Source organism: Grampus griseus (assembly GCF_964374135.1).
Source record: "Grampus griseus genome assembly, chromosome: 14".
NCBI classification, from domain to species: Eukaryota; Metazoa; Chordata; class Mammalia; order Artiodactyla; family Delphinidae; genus Grampus; species Grampus griseus.
The window spans coordinates 2,629,416-2,644,853 of record NC_139008.1 but is presented as its reverse complement, the minus strand read 5'-3'; the positions used below and the strand labels follow the sequence as shown (position 1 = coordinate 2,644,853).

The following is a 15,438-nucleotide window of genomic DNA, read 5'->3' as shown; positions in this document are numbered from 1 at the left end:
AAGCCTATTGTTTATAAACACACATTTTTAAGCAGAGAAAGTTTCCTGGCTCCTTATAAGTATGATCAAATCCTAGCACCATATGCCACTCAAATATAGAAAATGCCTGCTCCTGTTTCAAATAAGCACAGCTGGGAATGTTGGTATTCACTGTTTCAAGGCAGAATCTACTAGACTAACAGAACCTTTTCCAGGGCTAGTTCATTATCAGGAAGAGCAAATTAAAGAAAATCAAACACAAAGTCACAACAAACCCAAGGGTTTAAACGCTCATTTCTGCTACGTAGGAGACTACCTCAGTTCCGAACTGCCACTCGGAATGGGCAACAAGAGCAACTCTAGAATTTCTCTAAGAAGCAGTTTTAGGTCCATTTCCGTCTGTGAACAATCGCTTGACTAGCCCTGCCTGGAGAGGATATCTGACATTTTTTGTGTGCCTGGGGTCTGCACCATGTTCTTATATTTGCAGGGTTCTCCACCATGAGTCCTGGTGGAGGCGGACCCCTACATCAGCAGGGCACAGGAATGAGACACCACAGGACCACTGCACACACGTGCGCTGGGCTTTCAGATCTGGGGCTGGTGATGCACAGGGGCAGGGCTAAAGGAGAATCTGTCCAACAGCAGCAGCGGTGGGGCGCCATGGAGCCCTGGACTGGGGAACGGTGCAAGTGTCCAGGGCCCATAGGGGCAGTGGCTCAAGCAGCGGCAACCAGGGTCCAGCAGTACCAGCAGCAGGACCCTGTGGGACTGGCTCTTGGGGCAACTTGGCTCTGATGGGCTTGCCTCCCTCTGGTCCTGCCCAATGTCCAGTCAGCCCAGTGACTGTAAAAGCAACCCAATGTCCAGGTGACAACTTCCTTTTTTGTTTCAACGAGAGAGGGCTTGTTTGGCTTGTCCTAGAACTCCCCAGAATGTAGCCAAAATAACTTTGGTTGAAAAAGCTTCTGAAGTTACTAGGTACTCACCATGGTCACAGAAAAACCCAAATAACGCCTCACTGAATCATCTCTTTTTAAAAAATCATGGCTTCCCAGCTAACCACTAAGAATCATTAAGTGGTAAACAGTCCCCCCAAAACTGAGACTAATTAATCTTTTATAAGGAGTATTCCTGCCATGAGCCACTGAAATTTTAGAAAATGTCTCACAAAATACTATCTGCTTTGGAACAGTGACTGTTGAGCAGTTCTTCCCAACAAGAGTTAAATGCTCTAAGCACACAGGTCTACAGAGACCTGTCACAGTTCAGAAAAACGAAACCACATCTTTGATATAGAAGAGAAAACCCATACTTCTCCCTCTAAGGTCAGTGGACATAACTCGATCCATGAGAAAGAATTTTCATACCCATTAAAATTAGATATAAGGTTTTTTTCTTTTTGGGGGGGGTCTACATTCATTTTATGCCACTCCAGACAAGACTATTCCCCACAGCTTTAATTTTTTAAAAATTAAAGTATGAAGATATCTATTCTGGTATGAAAGTATCTGGTATGAAAGTATCTATTCTGCACGAAAATAAACAACCAAGTTCTATAATGAACTCTCATATCTTGGCCCAAAGCCCATTATTATCTTTAAAGTGAAAAAAGGTTTAAGAAAAAAAAAAATACAGAACTAAGCCCTTTATATCCTTCTTGGAACTAATTCCATCCTATTTTTGGAAACAAGATTACAAATAATTGTATTTTCAATTTTATTTTTATAAATTTCCTATATGAACATTTAAAATACAGCAACAGTCAAAAGTGGAATGAGTCCATAGCGGGCTTTTGCCACAAGCAAAGAGTGAAATGAAACATCCAGACTGAAACTTGTTAACAAAGAGACGGACACGTGTCCAGCTCACTAACAGGTCTTAGACATTAAGCAAATTGATGGTTATGCTTTGAATCCTTTCCAAAGAGTTACAGTAATCAGTATGAAGTTAAAGTAAACAGCATAATAAAGATGCAAGTTAGCCGATAGGAACATCATCCTCACAAAAGTCCTTTAATCTCTATTTCATTTACTTAAAATTCTGCATTAAGTTGAAAGAGGCAATAAACAGGTCCCTGCTGGGGATGGGCTAAGTAAGCATCTATGGAATCTGTCTGGGAGTATAAATCTGGGGACTGTAAGCCCTCCAGGGATCAACTGCATGCTGGGTATCCACATACCAGGAATAACTACATTTAAATTTTATATTCACTTATAAACACCAATTCAAAATTTCTAGAGCTAACATTGAAAAGTTACTAAGAATCTTCTTCTGGGATTGTGGTTTATGTGATTTTCTCTAACAGTAACAATGTTTTGGGATCATTCATTCTTCCTCCATTCCTACCTTCTATTATCAAACCAGGGACAGTAAAGGAGAAATTCACATTTTGGTAAACATGGACACATGACCGGAACTAGTCTGTCAGATCTGTCATTAGGAGAAAATGCTCTCTCAAGTCAGTAAGAATGGAGTTTCAGAAAATCTTTGTGAAAGACAGAGATTTTTTTAGAGCTAAAAGTCCTTTATTCATCTCTGTTTACTTAATTCTTTATATTGCCAGGTTCTCTAGAGATATTAAAAAAAAAACATCTAGAACCGTTATATGAAGGGTTAAAATATGAGGGGAAATGTTAGTTTCTACACAGTCAAAATGATCCACACCAAAACACAATGGAAAGAAGACCTAAGCTATTAAGTGTTGCAATATTAGCACAAGTGAATTAGAAACGTAAATGAAAAAGCTTTCACTTGTCTCGTGGAAGCACTTCTTGAAATCATGTTACAGACTTGTTTGGTCACTCTGGCTAAAGTTCTCCACTTAGAACCCACGATGATCCTGAGATGAATGACCCAAATGGAATCACTTCTTCAAATCCAAGTCATCTCCAGTAAGAACTTTTAAAAGGTCAATGCTACTCTGCTTCAGAAATTCTCCGGAAACAATCATATCTGCTATGACCACATGGAGTTGAAAAGATGGTCAATTAAAATCAGAAACAAATACACAACGCTGTGGGAGAGATATAAGCATTGGGACACACCATATTAATATCAGAGATCAAAATCGAACAAGAGAGCACAGAATCATACCACTTTAAGCCCTGGAAATCAATGTCAGATGCTTTGACTAGGAATGAGATGAGAATAGTCCACACACTTTTACCTGCCGAAGTTTATCTTCCCCTTCCTTATAAACAAATAGACAAAAGGACGTGATGCCTTAGGAATGGAACATTCATTTGTTAGTTCCAGGGCTCCTAAATATAACCATGTGATATAGAAGAAAGGCCAAAATCAGGTTGAAAGCTTTACACCAAGTGCCCAACCATTCACGTCTTGGGCACTAAGAAGAAAGTTACCCCAAGCCTTAAGCAGCTTGGGACTGTAAAGGGTTCTACTGGGTTGGGCTGGCGAAAAGGTTCATTTGGTCTTTTTTGCAAGATGGCTCTAGTAGCACTTAGTTGTCTTTAACTTCATTTGAAACAATTTTGTTAGACTGTATGTGACAGCTGTCATATCAGCATGCACTTTAAAAAAAGACATCAAAATTGGTGAATTTTTGTGTAGCCATTTTAATATTGAAGATAGAAGAAAAAAGCAACATTTTTGTCATATTGTGCTTTATTACTTCAAGAAAAGTAAAAATGCAACTGAAATGCAAAAAGATCTGTGCAGTGTATGGAGAAGGTGCTGTGACTGAGCGAACGTGTCAGAAGTGGTTTGCGAAGTTTCGTGCTGGAGATTTCTCGCTGGAAGATGCTCCACGGTCGGGTAGACCAGATGAAGTTGATAGCAATCAAATTGAGACATTAATTGAGAACAATCAACGCTATACCATGTAGGAGACAGCCGACATACTCAAAATATCCAAATCAAGCGTTGAAAATCATTTGCACCAGCTTGGTGATGTTAATCGCTTTGACGTTTGGGTTCCACATAAGCTAAGCGAAAAAAAACCTTCTTGACTGTATTTCCACATGTGATTCTCTACTTAAATGTAATGAAAACATTCCATTTTTAAAACAAATTGTGACGAGCGATGAAAAGTGGATACCGTACAATACTGTGGAATGGAAGAGATCGTGGGGCAAGCAAAATGAACCACCACCGACCACACCAAAGGCCGGTCTTCATCCGAAGAAGGTGATGTTGTATGTATGGTGGCATTGGAAGGGAGTCCTCTATTACGAGATCCTTCTGGAAAACCAAACGATTAACTCCAACAAGTACTGATCGCGATTAGACCAACTGAAAGCTGCGCTTGACGAAAAGCGTCCAGAATCAGTCCACAGAAAACGCATAATCTTCCATCACGGTAACGCAAGGCTGCTTGTTTCTTTGATGACCAGGCGAAAACTGCCAAAGCCTGGCTGCGAAGTTCTGATTCATCCGCCGTATTCAGCAGACATTGCACCTTTGGATTTCCATTTATTTAGGTCTATTACAAAATTCTCTTAATGGAAAAAATTTCAATTCCCTGGAAGACTATAAAAGCACCTGGAACAGTTCTTTGCTCAAAAACATAGAAAGTTTTGGGAAGACGGAATTATGAAGTTGCCTGAAAAACGGCAGAAGGTAGTGGAACAAATGCGTGAATACGTTGTTCAATAAAGTTCTTGGTGAAAATGAAAAACGTGTCTTTTATTTTTACTTAAAAACTGAAGGCACTTTTTGGCCAACCCAATACTTAGTCAAAATGGGCAAGACTAGTTCATTTGAACCAAAATACAACCTGTTGTTGTGAGCTGGGCAGCTCCCAGAGGACAGGACCAATGAAGAGTGAACCAGGAGAAAAGAATGACTGTAAACAAGGTTAAGAAAACTGAAGGTCAACAACCTGGGGAACTCAGCCCTTCGTGGGAAGCTGTAGGTGGGAGTCGCACTCAGTTTGGCTGGTTGATGAAGAAACCAACTGGTTGCGTTTCGCTTAAGAAAAGGGTTCTCAATTAAACGGACCTTTCCTGATGAGTAGGGACTCAGCAGATTCAAAACAAAACAAAACAAAATAAAAAAACAGGTGTAGGAGTCTAACTCATGGCTTAGTGATGAAGTTCTGTCTCAGGGTCTCAAGCCTAAAGGATATGGGCAAGGGATCAATCGGGGAAAGTCTGACACGGCAGTAATACTGAATTTTCAGACACATGAACAGGGAATATCTGTCCATTTATTTAGGTCTTCTTTTATTTCCTTAGGCAACGCTTTATAGTTTTTAGTGTAAAAATGTTGCAAATTCCATGTCAGATTTATCTCTAAGATTTTTGAAGATATTTTAAAATTATATAAGATATTTTTAATAAAACTTATAAATTTTAATAGATTGCAGATTATTCTTTCCTAGTATACAGAAATATAACAGATTTTTGTATGCTCATCTTGTATTCTGTAACACTGCTAAACACATAAATTTTAGCAGCTTTTTAAAGATAATATCACATTTTCTGCAATCATGTAACCCTCAGTAAAATACATTTTTACATCTTCTCTTACAATCTAGATGCTTTTTATTTCTTTTTCTTATTGCAGTGGCTAGTAACTCCATCATTGGGATCTGTTGTTGAGCTTCTTGCATTGATGAGTTTGTAGTTTTCATCAAATGTAAAAATTTTTCAGTATTATTTATTCAAATACTTTTCCACCCCTGCCTCCTTTGGTATTCCAGTTATACATATATTAGGCCATTTGACGTTGTCCTGTAATTCACTAATGGTCTTTTCATTGTGTTTGACTTCTTTTTCTTCCTATCTGCCTTTCATTTTGAAGAGTTATATTGCTATATTTTAAAGTTTACTCATATTTTCTTCTGCATGTCTAATCTGCTGCTAGTCCTATCCAATGTGTTTTTCATCTCAGACATTCTGATCACATGGAGTACAGTTACGACGTTTCAACTCACTTCTCTGCTAACCCTAACATCTGTGTCAGCTTTGGTTTGGTTTCAGTTGATTGATTTTTCTCACCGGGGTCGCGCTTTCCTTCTTTACATGCCTGATCATCTCTGACTGGATTCTAGACATTGTAAATTTTGGTGCTGGATATTTCTGTATTCCTATAAATATTCCTGAGCTTCCTTCTCCAGTGCCGCAAAGATACCTGGAAATGGTCTGATGCTTTCTGGTCTTGCTTTTAAGATTTCTTAGGCAGGACCAGAGCTGTATTCGGTCCGGGGTTAGTAACCCCCACTACAGACCCAGGACACTTCTGTGTACCCTTATCCAATAACCCCATGGATTACAAAGTTTTTCAGTCTGGCTGCTGAGAAGAGGCACTGAACCTCACGCTGTGTGAACCTGGGGAACTACTGCCTCCACTTCTTGGGTCCCTCGGCCCTGGTCTTGGGCAGTCTCTTTACATGAACGTGCTGGTGAATAATCTGCTAAATACTAGACAAAGAACCTCTGAGGATCTCCAGAGTTCACTCTCTCCACAGCTCTCTCCTCTCCAGTACTCTGCCTTGATCTCTCTGAACTTTCGGCTCCCTTCACCGCAGGGATCCCTCCAGGTTTCACCTGTTTTCTCCCTCTCTGTGCCACACCTGGAAATTCTCTCAGGGCAGTAACCCGAGCAATCACAGGGCTCACCTTGCTGGTTTTCCATCTCTCAGCCATTACACCTTCGGTTGCCTGACGTCCAGTATCTTGAAAACAATTATTCCATATACTTTGTCCAGTGTTCCGGCTGTTTAGACGACCTATCTAGAATTCTCCTTCAACTCTCTCAGTGAGGTTTTCTACTTTTCTTCATGTTCTACTCATTTCTTATAAAGGTTATTCCCAGGTACTTAATAAATTTTACTGATATTGTAGAATTTTCGTCCTTTTATAGGACATAAGAAAAAGTAAATTTTCCCTTAACCATTCCTATTTTTTACTGAAATAAATAGATAAATATCCATCAAATTTCTACTGTTTCTACTGTAACAGAAATTGAGCCAGAGGCAGATCACGGAAGGAGACTATAAGATTTTCTGCAGTTTAGAGTATCCAATTATTCCTCCTGCTGGAACGAGTATTGTGCCTAGCACTAGAAATTTTGGGCATATATATATTTTGAATATAATTACAAAATATTTTTTATCCCAAAGTAGAAAAAATGATTTACAGTAACTATTTTCTGGGGGAAAAAATGGGTACAAATCTGCCTATGACACTTAAGCAACTTTGTTTAATTACTGAACTACTCTCATTTTCTCAGTGTAGCCACCTGTCCTAAACATGGATATAAGCATCAATATGAATAATATAACACTTGAAACTTACTAAAATTCATTGTGTAGTTTATAACACAAGCAGCAAAGAAAATGTTATTTTTTGTCAAAGATGGAAAAGCTGAATTTATATTAAATATTTGCTTTTTTTAGGGTTAGCACTTTCATAACTGACACCAAAGGGTGGAGTTAGGAAACAGCTACCATTTTTATAGAGTATGTTTTCCAATTTGAGACTTACAGCAGCCTCCTGAAGGTTAACATATGACAGCTGAAGGTGATTATTGGAAGGAAGCAGATGAAAGAGTAATTTGAAAAAATAGCTAAGATTTTTAGACAGGTTTTATATCTTGAAAAAAATGATGACAAAATACAATGGATCCTTAATAACCCGTCTCAGGGTCTGAAGCCTTCAGTGAACAGAATATAATTTATCACGTCTAACCTAAACCGTTTTTGCTTCAGAATAACCAATATCTTCCTAACGAGTTTCTGGTGAAATGGTAGTGAAGCATCTACCCTGTTTTAATGGTGCATATATAATGAACCACCTTCTCAATCCTGCTTCAATCAAGCAACAATGCTTTGTCTTCTTGAGGATTATCCAGGGTGTGTCAGGTTAACAGGTAAATTAGCCGATGCAAAGAGCAAGGCAAAAAAGAGCTCAATCTCCTCGCTTTTTTTTTTTTTTTTTTTTTTTTTTTTTGCGGTACGCGGGCCTCTCACTGTTGTGGCCTCTCCCGTTGCGGAGCACAGGCTCCGGACGCGCAGGCTCAGCGGCCATGGCTCACGGGCCCAGCCGCTCCGCAGCACGTGGGATCTTCCCAGATCGGTGCACGAACCCGCGTCCCCTGCATCGGCAGGCGGACTCTCAACCACTGCGCCACCAGGGAAGCCCTCCTCGCATATTTTTAAGTTGACACCAAAATTGTTCTATCATATAGAAGTTTAAATAGTTGCATATATAATAATGGCATAGTATATGTTTTAAAATAAAACGGTCACACACTGTTTTAAATGTATCCAATGGAAGTTAATATAATGATTTTGATATACACACTTTCTATTTCTTAAAAATGGACTGACAGAGGGCTTCCCTGGTGGCACAGTGGTTGAGAGTCCGCCTGCCGACGCAGGGGACACAGGTTCGTGCCCCGGTCCGGGAAGATCCCACGTGCCGCGGAGTGGCTGGGCCCGTGAGCCATGTCCGCGGAGCCTGCGCATCCAGAGCCTGTGCTCCGCAACAGAAGAGGCCACAACAGTGAGAGGCCCGTGTACTGCAAAAAAAAAAAAAAAAAAAAAAAAATGAACTGACAGAGCTTTCATACTGTTTCTTTTTACTCTTTGAACTTGAGTATTAAATCCATTTATCCCACAGAATTTTATTCTAATGTGACATTTTTCTATGCCTGAAAGATATTATTTATTACTCAACATACTTCTCTGAAATAAAAATATACAAATAAATGGTAATTTAAAAAGAATTTCCTTTTGTCAAAATGGTCTAAGCACTTAAAAAAAATTTCATCTGGATTACTTGTGGATTGTAATTATTATTACCACACAGCTAATGAAAACAACATCAATGTATTACAAATTTTGAAAAATAATTATTAAACATTAAAAACTTAGGAGATATGTCTCTTGAAAGTGTCTGTTTATTCAATTACTTCACATTTTATTGAATGTAAAGTTATTTACTATTAGAATGAACAGAACTGGGTAGACATTTACTACAAAAAGAAAAGAAGGTACTGGCCACATATCTGCATACAGTTAGTTTAACTCTAACGAGTACACGAAGACATGAACAAGTAGAGAAGAGGCTGCTGCACACCAGCAAGCAAAACACACTGAAGTGATAAAAATGCATATGGATTTAGAATAGCAAATGATATCTTTTTGCAAAAGTTAACGGAAGTGTCTTCCGAATGAATGAGAAAATACAAAGCACAAACTTTCCTATAGTGCATGGTCCTTCTACATCAGGAGGGCACATTGATCTGATGAAAATAAACAGAACTTTTCACCCCCTCCTCGTTGAGATCTATCACTGAAGCCTCCCCGAGCTCTTTTCACTTCTGGGTAGGTGAAACGAAGACAAGTGTGTTTCAGGGAAGAGTATTTCTCAAAGGGCTTCTTATTTCTAACACATCTTGAAAATTCTAATTCTATTATGTGGAAGTGTGTGCACACCACAGCGCCTTCCACCAAGTCTGCAGCCTGGATAAAACAAGGTGCCTCTTGCCCGCGGTAACTCTTGCAGATGTTTCTCTGCTTTGTTCTCATAAACGTTCCTTGAGGCACAATATATACTTTGATGATGGCTGGAGAAGGGAAAAGGGAAGGTTGTTCACAAAAACATGGTACAGTTCTTGCTGACCACCTATACTTCTGAATTAAGAAAACCCCAAGATTGGTCAAAAGATCCCATTTCTAGTGTCATACTCTGCCCTTAAAAGTAGTATGTATAGAGTGAAGGCAAGGAGCTCTTCTATGGGATGTTTAAAAGAGGCTTCTTCAAGCCCAATATTTTAAACTCTGCTTGTCTTGCACCCTGAAGGTGTGGTTTCAAAGAAGACTCACTGGGAAAGGCGTGTCCTTCTTTTGAGAAGTGGAAGAGATAACACAAAGCAGGTATGAAAAGAGAACTGGCAGGTGCCAACACAGAAGCATGTTCTCAGGTAGCTCAATTTCAGAAAACATGCACGTGGAAACTGAAGATCTAAAAAACTGTTCCTTTGCCACTGTCCATGGCATATACCCCAGGTTTAAGACCACTGTTACAGATCACCCACATCACTACTTCTTTTTATGAGGAAAAACAGTATGGATTCTTTTGAAACCTCACTTCCTTCTTCCTGGGGCATACGAAACATGGTATCATTTAGTTTTTATGAGAACCCTCTAAGGTGAGTTTTATTATACCCATTTTACAGATGGGAAAAGTAAGATCAAACTGGTTAGATAACTTGTCCAAAGTCAAACAGATAATAAGTTGAATAGAAGTATCTGAACTCAAGTCCTCTGCCATCGAAGCCCACTGCTCATAATGGTTCTCATTTCTAAGCTCACTTTTTTTTTGCTTTCTAATACCCCTTCTAACAAACCAAGCCCCATGTCATATCATGATAAAATAGAATTTAATAGAATGTATTAACTGATTGCTGGTGGGCCAGAAAATATGTTGTTCTACATACATTAGAGCCTTTTAATGCTCACACCACCACAAATGAGGTTTGATCACCCCCATTTTGCAGATACTGAAAGTGGGGCTAACAGGCTTCTTGCCCGAGGTCATACTGCTAACCCTAACTGGTGATGAGCTCAGATTCAAACGTAGGTCTGTTTGATTTCAACAAGCTCTTAACTATTATGATAAATTGTTCTCACAACAGCAGATCCTCTGACAGTACAGGCCTAATGATGAAAGAGGAGGACACAAACTCCTCTGTCTAAACAGGGCAGGTGGATAATGGGACTGGGCAAAGCAAGCAGGGCACAAGGTGGGGACCAGAGAGTGCTGAGAACTGGGTATCCATGCCTGTACCCCAGGATAGCACTGCCAGCGCCAGCTTCTGTGTGGGGCTGCAAACCCAGGAAGCCATGCCTGCTGACTGTTCAAGAGGGACTGAAAAGCAGATTTTTATGTGAAATCTTACAAGTGTTAAATTCTGGCAATCAATTAAGAAATATCTACTGTGCATATATCCACATATATTTTTAAACTGATATTTTAAATACCCACACCATGTTCCAGGCAGGCTGAATGTGGTTCATGGACCACCATATTATAACTTCTGAGGTAAAGAGTGCGTGGTGGGCTATGCCCCATGTTGAGAAGATCATTACTCTACATAAAATATCTCTAGAGACTTCCCTGGAGGTCCAGTGGTTAAGACTTTGCCCTTCCACTGCAGGGGGCATGGGTTCGATCCCTGGTTGGGGAACTAAGATCCCACATGCCACGCAGCCAAAAATAAATCAAGAGTGAAGATTATGTTTAAATAAATAAATAAAAATATCTCTAGACAGCCAATTCTCTTTCTTATTTCATTTAAATAAGAGCAAGGTACTGCTGATTTCTGCTGATTTGGGGGCCTCTGGGACTGGTTTAGGCAGTTGCTAATTCTCCATCCCACTCAGAACTGGAGTATCCAGCATAATCCTCACATAGAACAGGAGGTAAAAAGATACAAAACTAGAAAAACATCAAGCACTGCAAGGAGGTAAGGCTGGGAAGCTGATCCTGATGCTTCCTGGGTGAAGCTGCACCTCAGATATAACCTGATCTCCAGTTTCCCCCATCTCCGTCCTCTGTACTCAGTCCCCAGTACCTAGCACATGGCAAGTGTTCAATAAATATTCATTTTTCCTGCTCAGTGTAGACGCTGTACTCATGTCCATCCTCCCATAGTTCCATTTTTTCCCACCCCAACTCTGAAAGTTAGCCAGGAAGGCATTTGTTGACTAATCAGAGCTCCAGAAGCTATGACCTAAAGGTATCTGTTTAAGCATTCACGCTCCTCAGACAGGAACAATGCTGGTGGGTAGGAGAGCTGCCACAAGAAGTCAAATCTACCAGGCTAAAGCTGCTCCTTGCATTCCTCTGTAACTACAGCTTCTTTGGTCTGGTGATTTCACTACCGGGCTTACTTTCACAAATATAACGACAGGCTTCCTAAGTGTGCATACAACCTGTATCAGAATAGTAAATCACATTCTGATTATATGTTCAAATCTATGCCTTCAATCCTTAATGCCTTACAAATTAAATCCAATATTCCCCCAGCCTGCGCTATTATGGCCAATAGGCAAATATTCTAGACACATCAACCTGAAATAGAATCTTATTTTCAAGCAATCAATTACTTATATTCGCTGGTGTAGGTGGTGAGCTCACTGTCGTTGTGCATCCACTTGAATTCCAAGGGCCAGCTCCCTTCAGCAAGGCAAGTGAGAACGAGACGGTTCCCTTCCAGGTGAATCTGCGGAAGGCCCGGCTCCGTTTTAAAATATGGCACAACGTCATCTGAAATATTAAAGGAAAAAGAGAAAGAAAGGAAAAAAACTGAATGAAGTACACATGAAAACGTCATTCATCCAATTAATCAATCACTTGTTTAAACAGACCTAATTTTAAAAAGCAGAAATGATGGCTATTTGGCCCAATTAAGTAGCAAATTATCCTTGACCCCCTAGAAACCTGCAATACCCTAGACAATATTTCAAAAGGCTGAATGCTCTATGACAGCACCATGTGAAAGCACCTGACAAGTTCATCCAAGTTATTTCCACTTGTGATTAATACTTACTTACGGCATACTGGGCAATCTCTGCTGATGCAAGCCTTGGTTTTAACTAGGCATTATATTCTCAAAGTAACAATCAAGGGTATATACCTTGGCTCTAAAAGAAAAATATAACCTTCACTTAGTTATAAAAAAAAAAAAGTAACTAGGATAAGCACATATACATATACATATACATACAGATTAACACATATACATAAATGACATGCATCACAATCCAGTTTTCGTCTCACACACACACTGTCTCCTTCAGTGACATCCAGGGGGCTAGCACACTGGAAACCCACGTGTGTTCATACAGTGGAACAGCCTGCAGCAACAGGAATGAACCAACTATTGCTACACACAACACACAACACCACGGATAGAGACGTATGTGTAGTGAGAGAAGCCAGACAGGAAAAAATTATAGCATATGCTTCCATGCGAAAGTTCAGAAAAGTTCAAAACCAGGCGAAACTAGTCTGTGGTGTTAGAGGTCAGTCAGGGTGAGCGTTGTTACCTCTGGGGGATGGGGATGGTGGCAGGTGTGTAACAGGGCAGCTCGTGGAGAGCACATCAAGACCCATTTGTCAACATGGTTACACGGGGCCATTCACTTTGTGAAAATTCATAGAAAATCATCCTGTACCTGACTTGTGCAATTTTTGTATGATGCTTCCTTAATTTTTAAAAAGTGTATGAACATAGGAGACTTATTTGCAGTTCTAGCTCTATCATTTTTCTAATAAAATCCCCAGGGTACACCCACATAATCCGGTGTGTCTATCCTTCAGGCCTCCTACCCTCTCGACTCAGGAATGAACACTCCAGCACACTCTGCTTTTCACTCTTAAGCCAGGCTAAGCCCTTTCTCCCTGGTGGGGGGGGGGGGGGGCTTGCCTGTGTTCCTCCTCCACCCCGAGTGCTCCTCCCCAGCTCCCTGCAAAAAGCTGATGCATTCCCATCCTTCAGGTTCACCAAGCTCCTCCCACCAACACGCCCTAACAAACCGTGACTTATACCCAGTGGATTCCCATGCACGATCTCAATCACTTCTGAATTTCTAAACCAATGCCAGGAACAAAGTAGATACTGAATAAATATTCGTTCAATGAATAAATACAATAATAACAAAATTAACAGTAATAGCTAGTGTTCACTGAGTATCTACTATGATGGAAACTGTTCCAAGTGCTTTATATGTATTACTTGATTTAATTTTCATGAAAGCCCTACAAAATAGATGCCATTATTATACCCATTTTACAGATGGGTAAAGAGAGGCATAGGGAAACTAACTTGTTCAAGGCCACCCAGACAGTATGTGGTACAATCATGATTTAAACCCCAGATAATCTGTTCCAGAATCCAGATATCCTATATATTATGGCTCTAAATGTCACAGGTTTCTCAATAGAGAAATTTTCTTCTCAAGAATCCCTATCTTAATGGGACTTCCCTGGTGGTCCAGTGGTTAAGACTTCACGCTCCCAATGCAAGGGGGCCCGGGTTTAATCCCAAGTCAGGGAACTAGATCCCGCACGTGGCAACGAAGATCCTGTGTGTTGCAACTAAGACCCAGCATAGAATGAATGAATGAATGAATGAATGAATGAATAAATAAATAAAAGAATCCTTATCTTAACTTCAAATTTTTGATAAATTTGTAGAATTACTAAACTGGACTTTTAAATTACTGTATTTTTCAAATTAATCATCAAATAGCATATTAACAGTGCCAAAATTGAGACTGTTTTTCCCTTAAATTGTACGTATAGCTGGTTTCTTCTGTACTGAATATAGAGAATTTAAATATAGAGTTTATTTTGCCATTGTGCTGATCACTGCATTCCATAATTGGTACATTGGTAATGCAATGTTACCAGTCTCTTACTGGTATTTATCCACATAAATAAATGTTAACTCGTATCTGTGAGTGTAGTAGGAGCCTGTAATAAGGAGATTTAACCGCCTCAATGAGATGCCGGGCAGGAGCTGAGAGCTGAAAGAGCAGTAGTTGTCGATACTCCAACACACCACGTGCAAAGGCCCTGCGGTGGTAGCAAACATGGCGAGTAACCTTGGAAAGCACAAAAGACTGAAACACCAGCAGTTCTGTAGGTTCAGAGAGAATGACTGGAAGCAGGGCCTCGCAGGCAAGGCAAACACAAGTCTTTCCACGTCATCCCTGTGTGATTTTCAATGGTGCCCACTTCACATTCAAAAGCGTTCTTCTCATGTGAATAATAAGTTATATGACCACCCTATTTCTAGGCCTTGGTCAAAAGTACTGTCAGTATAATTACAATGATGATTAGCTATTAATATAAAAGGACGGCAGAAAGGCTTTGAAGGGGCCATGTAGTTAAACGTTCATTTTGGCTGCAACATGGAGAAGGAATTAAGAGGGGCCAGAGTAGTGGGAATAGACCAGTTAGGAGGTCGCTGCAGTAACCCAAGGAAATGCTCTGAAAGGTGACAGTGGGTTGGGTCAAGGTAAGAGTAGTGACTGTGGTGGTGGAGACAGAAATGGATGGCTCTAAGACAAGATCTAGGGGGCAAAAAGACTTAACGATGGACTGAATACGGGCGTAAAGGACTGAGAGGTTCAAGAAGGATTCTTAGATCTCTGACATGCACGACTTTCCGTTCAAGAAACACACCTTGATTCTGTAATCAGCATGGGGAATACAACAAGAATAAGACAGAGTTTCTGTCCCTTTAGAGGTTATAGTCTAAATCTGGCACAGGAATAGAAACGGTAAAGTGTCAGGTGCTGCGACCCTAACCCTAACGCAAAGGCAGGACGTAGTCACCCCCGTCCTACCCCAGAAGTTCCACCTGCTTCTGTCGCACATCACCTACTCTAAGTTACAATTCAAGTGCATTCTTAGGTTTTGATTGTCAACTGTGCGTCCAATTTCCCTTTTTGCTATGTGCTAAAGTCACACACTC

General features: G+C 40.2%; 1 protein-coding gene across 1 annotated transcript in view; it reads right to left on the bottom strand.

Annotated features, from left to right (window-relative positions):
- Positions 1–15,438, bottom strand: part of SDK1 (sidekick cell adhesion molecule 1) — a gene marked incomplete at both ends in the record, with an annotated part of 814,918 nt that overhangs the window by 516,322 nt on the left and 283,158 nt on the right. Inside the window, one exon of the mRNA XM_082671251.1 lies at positions 12,062–12,221. Within this exon, the coding sequence (XP_082527377.1) occupies positions 12,062–12,221 (160 nt within the window). The remainder of the gene's footprint in view (positions 1–12,061; positions 12,222–15,438) is intronic.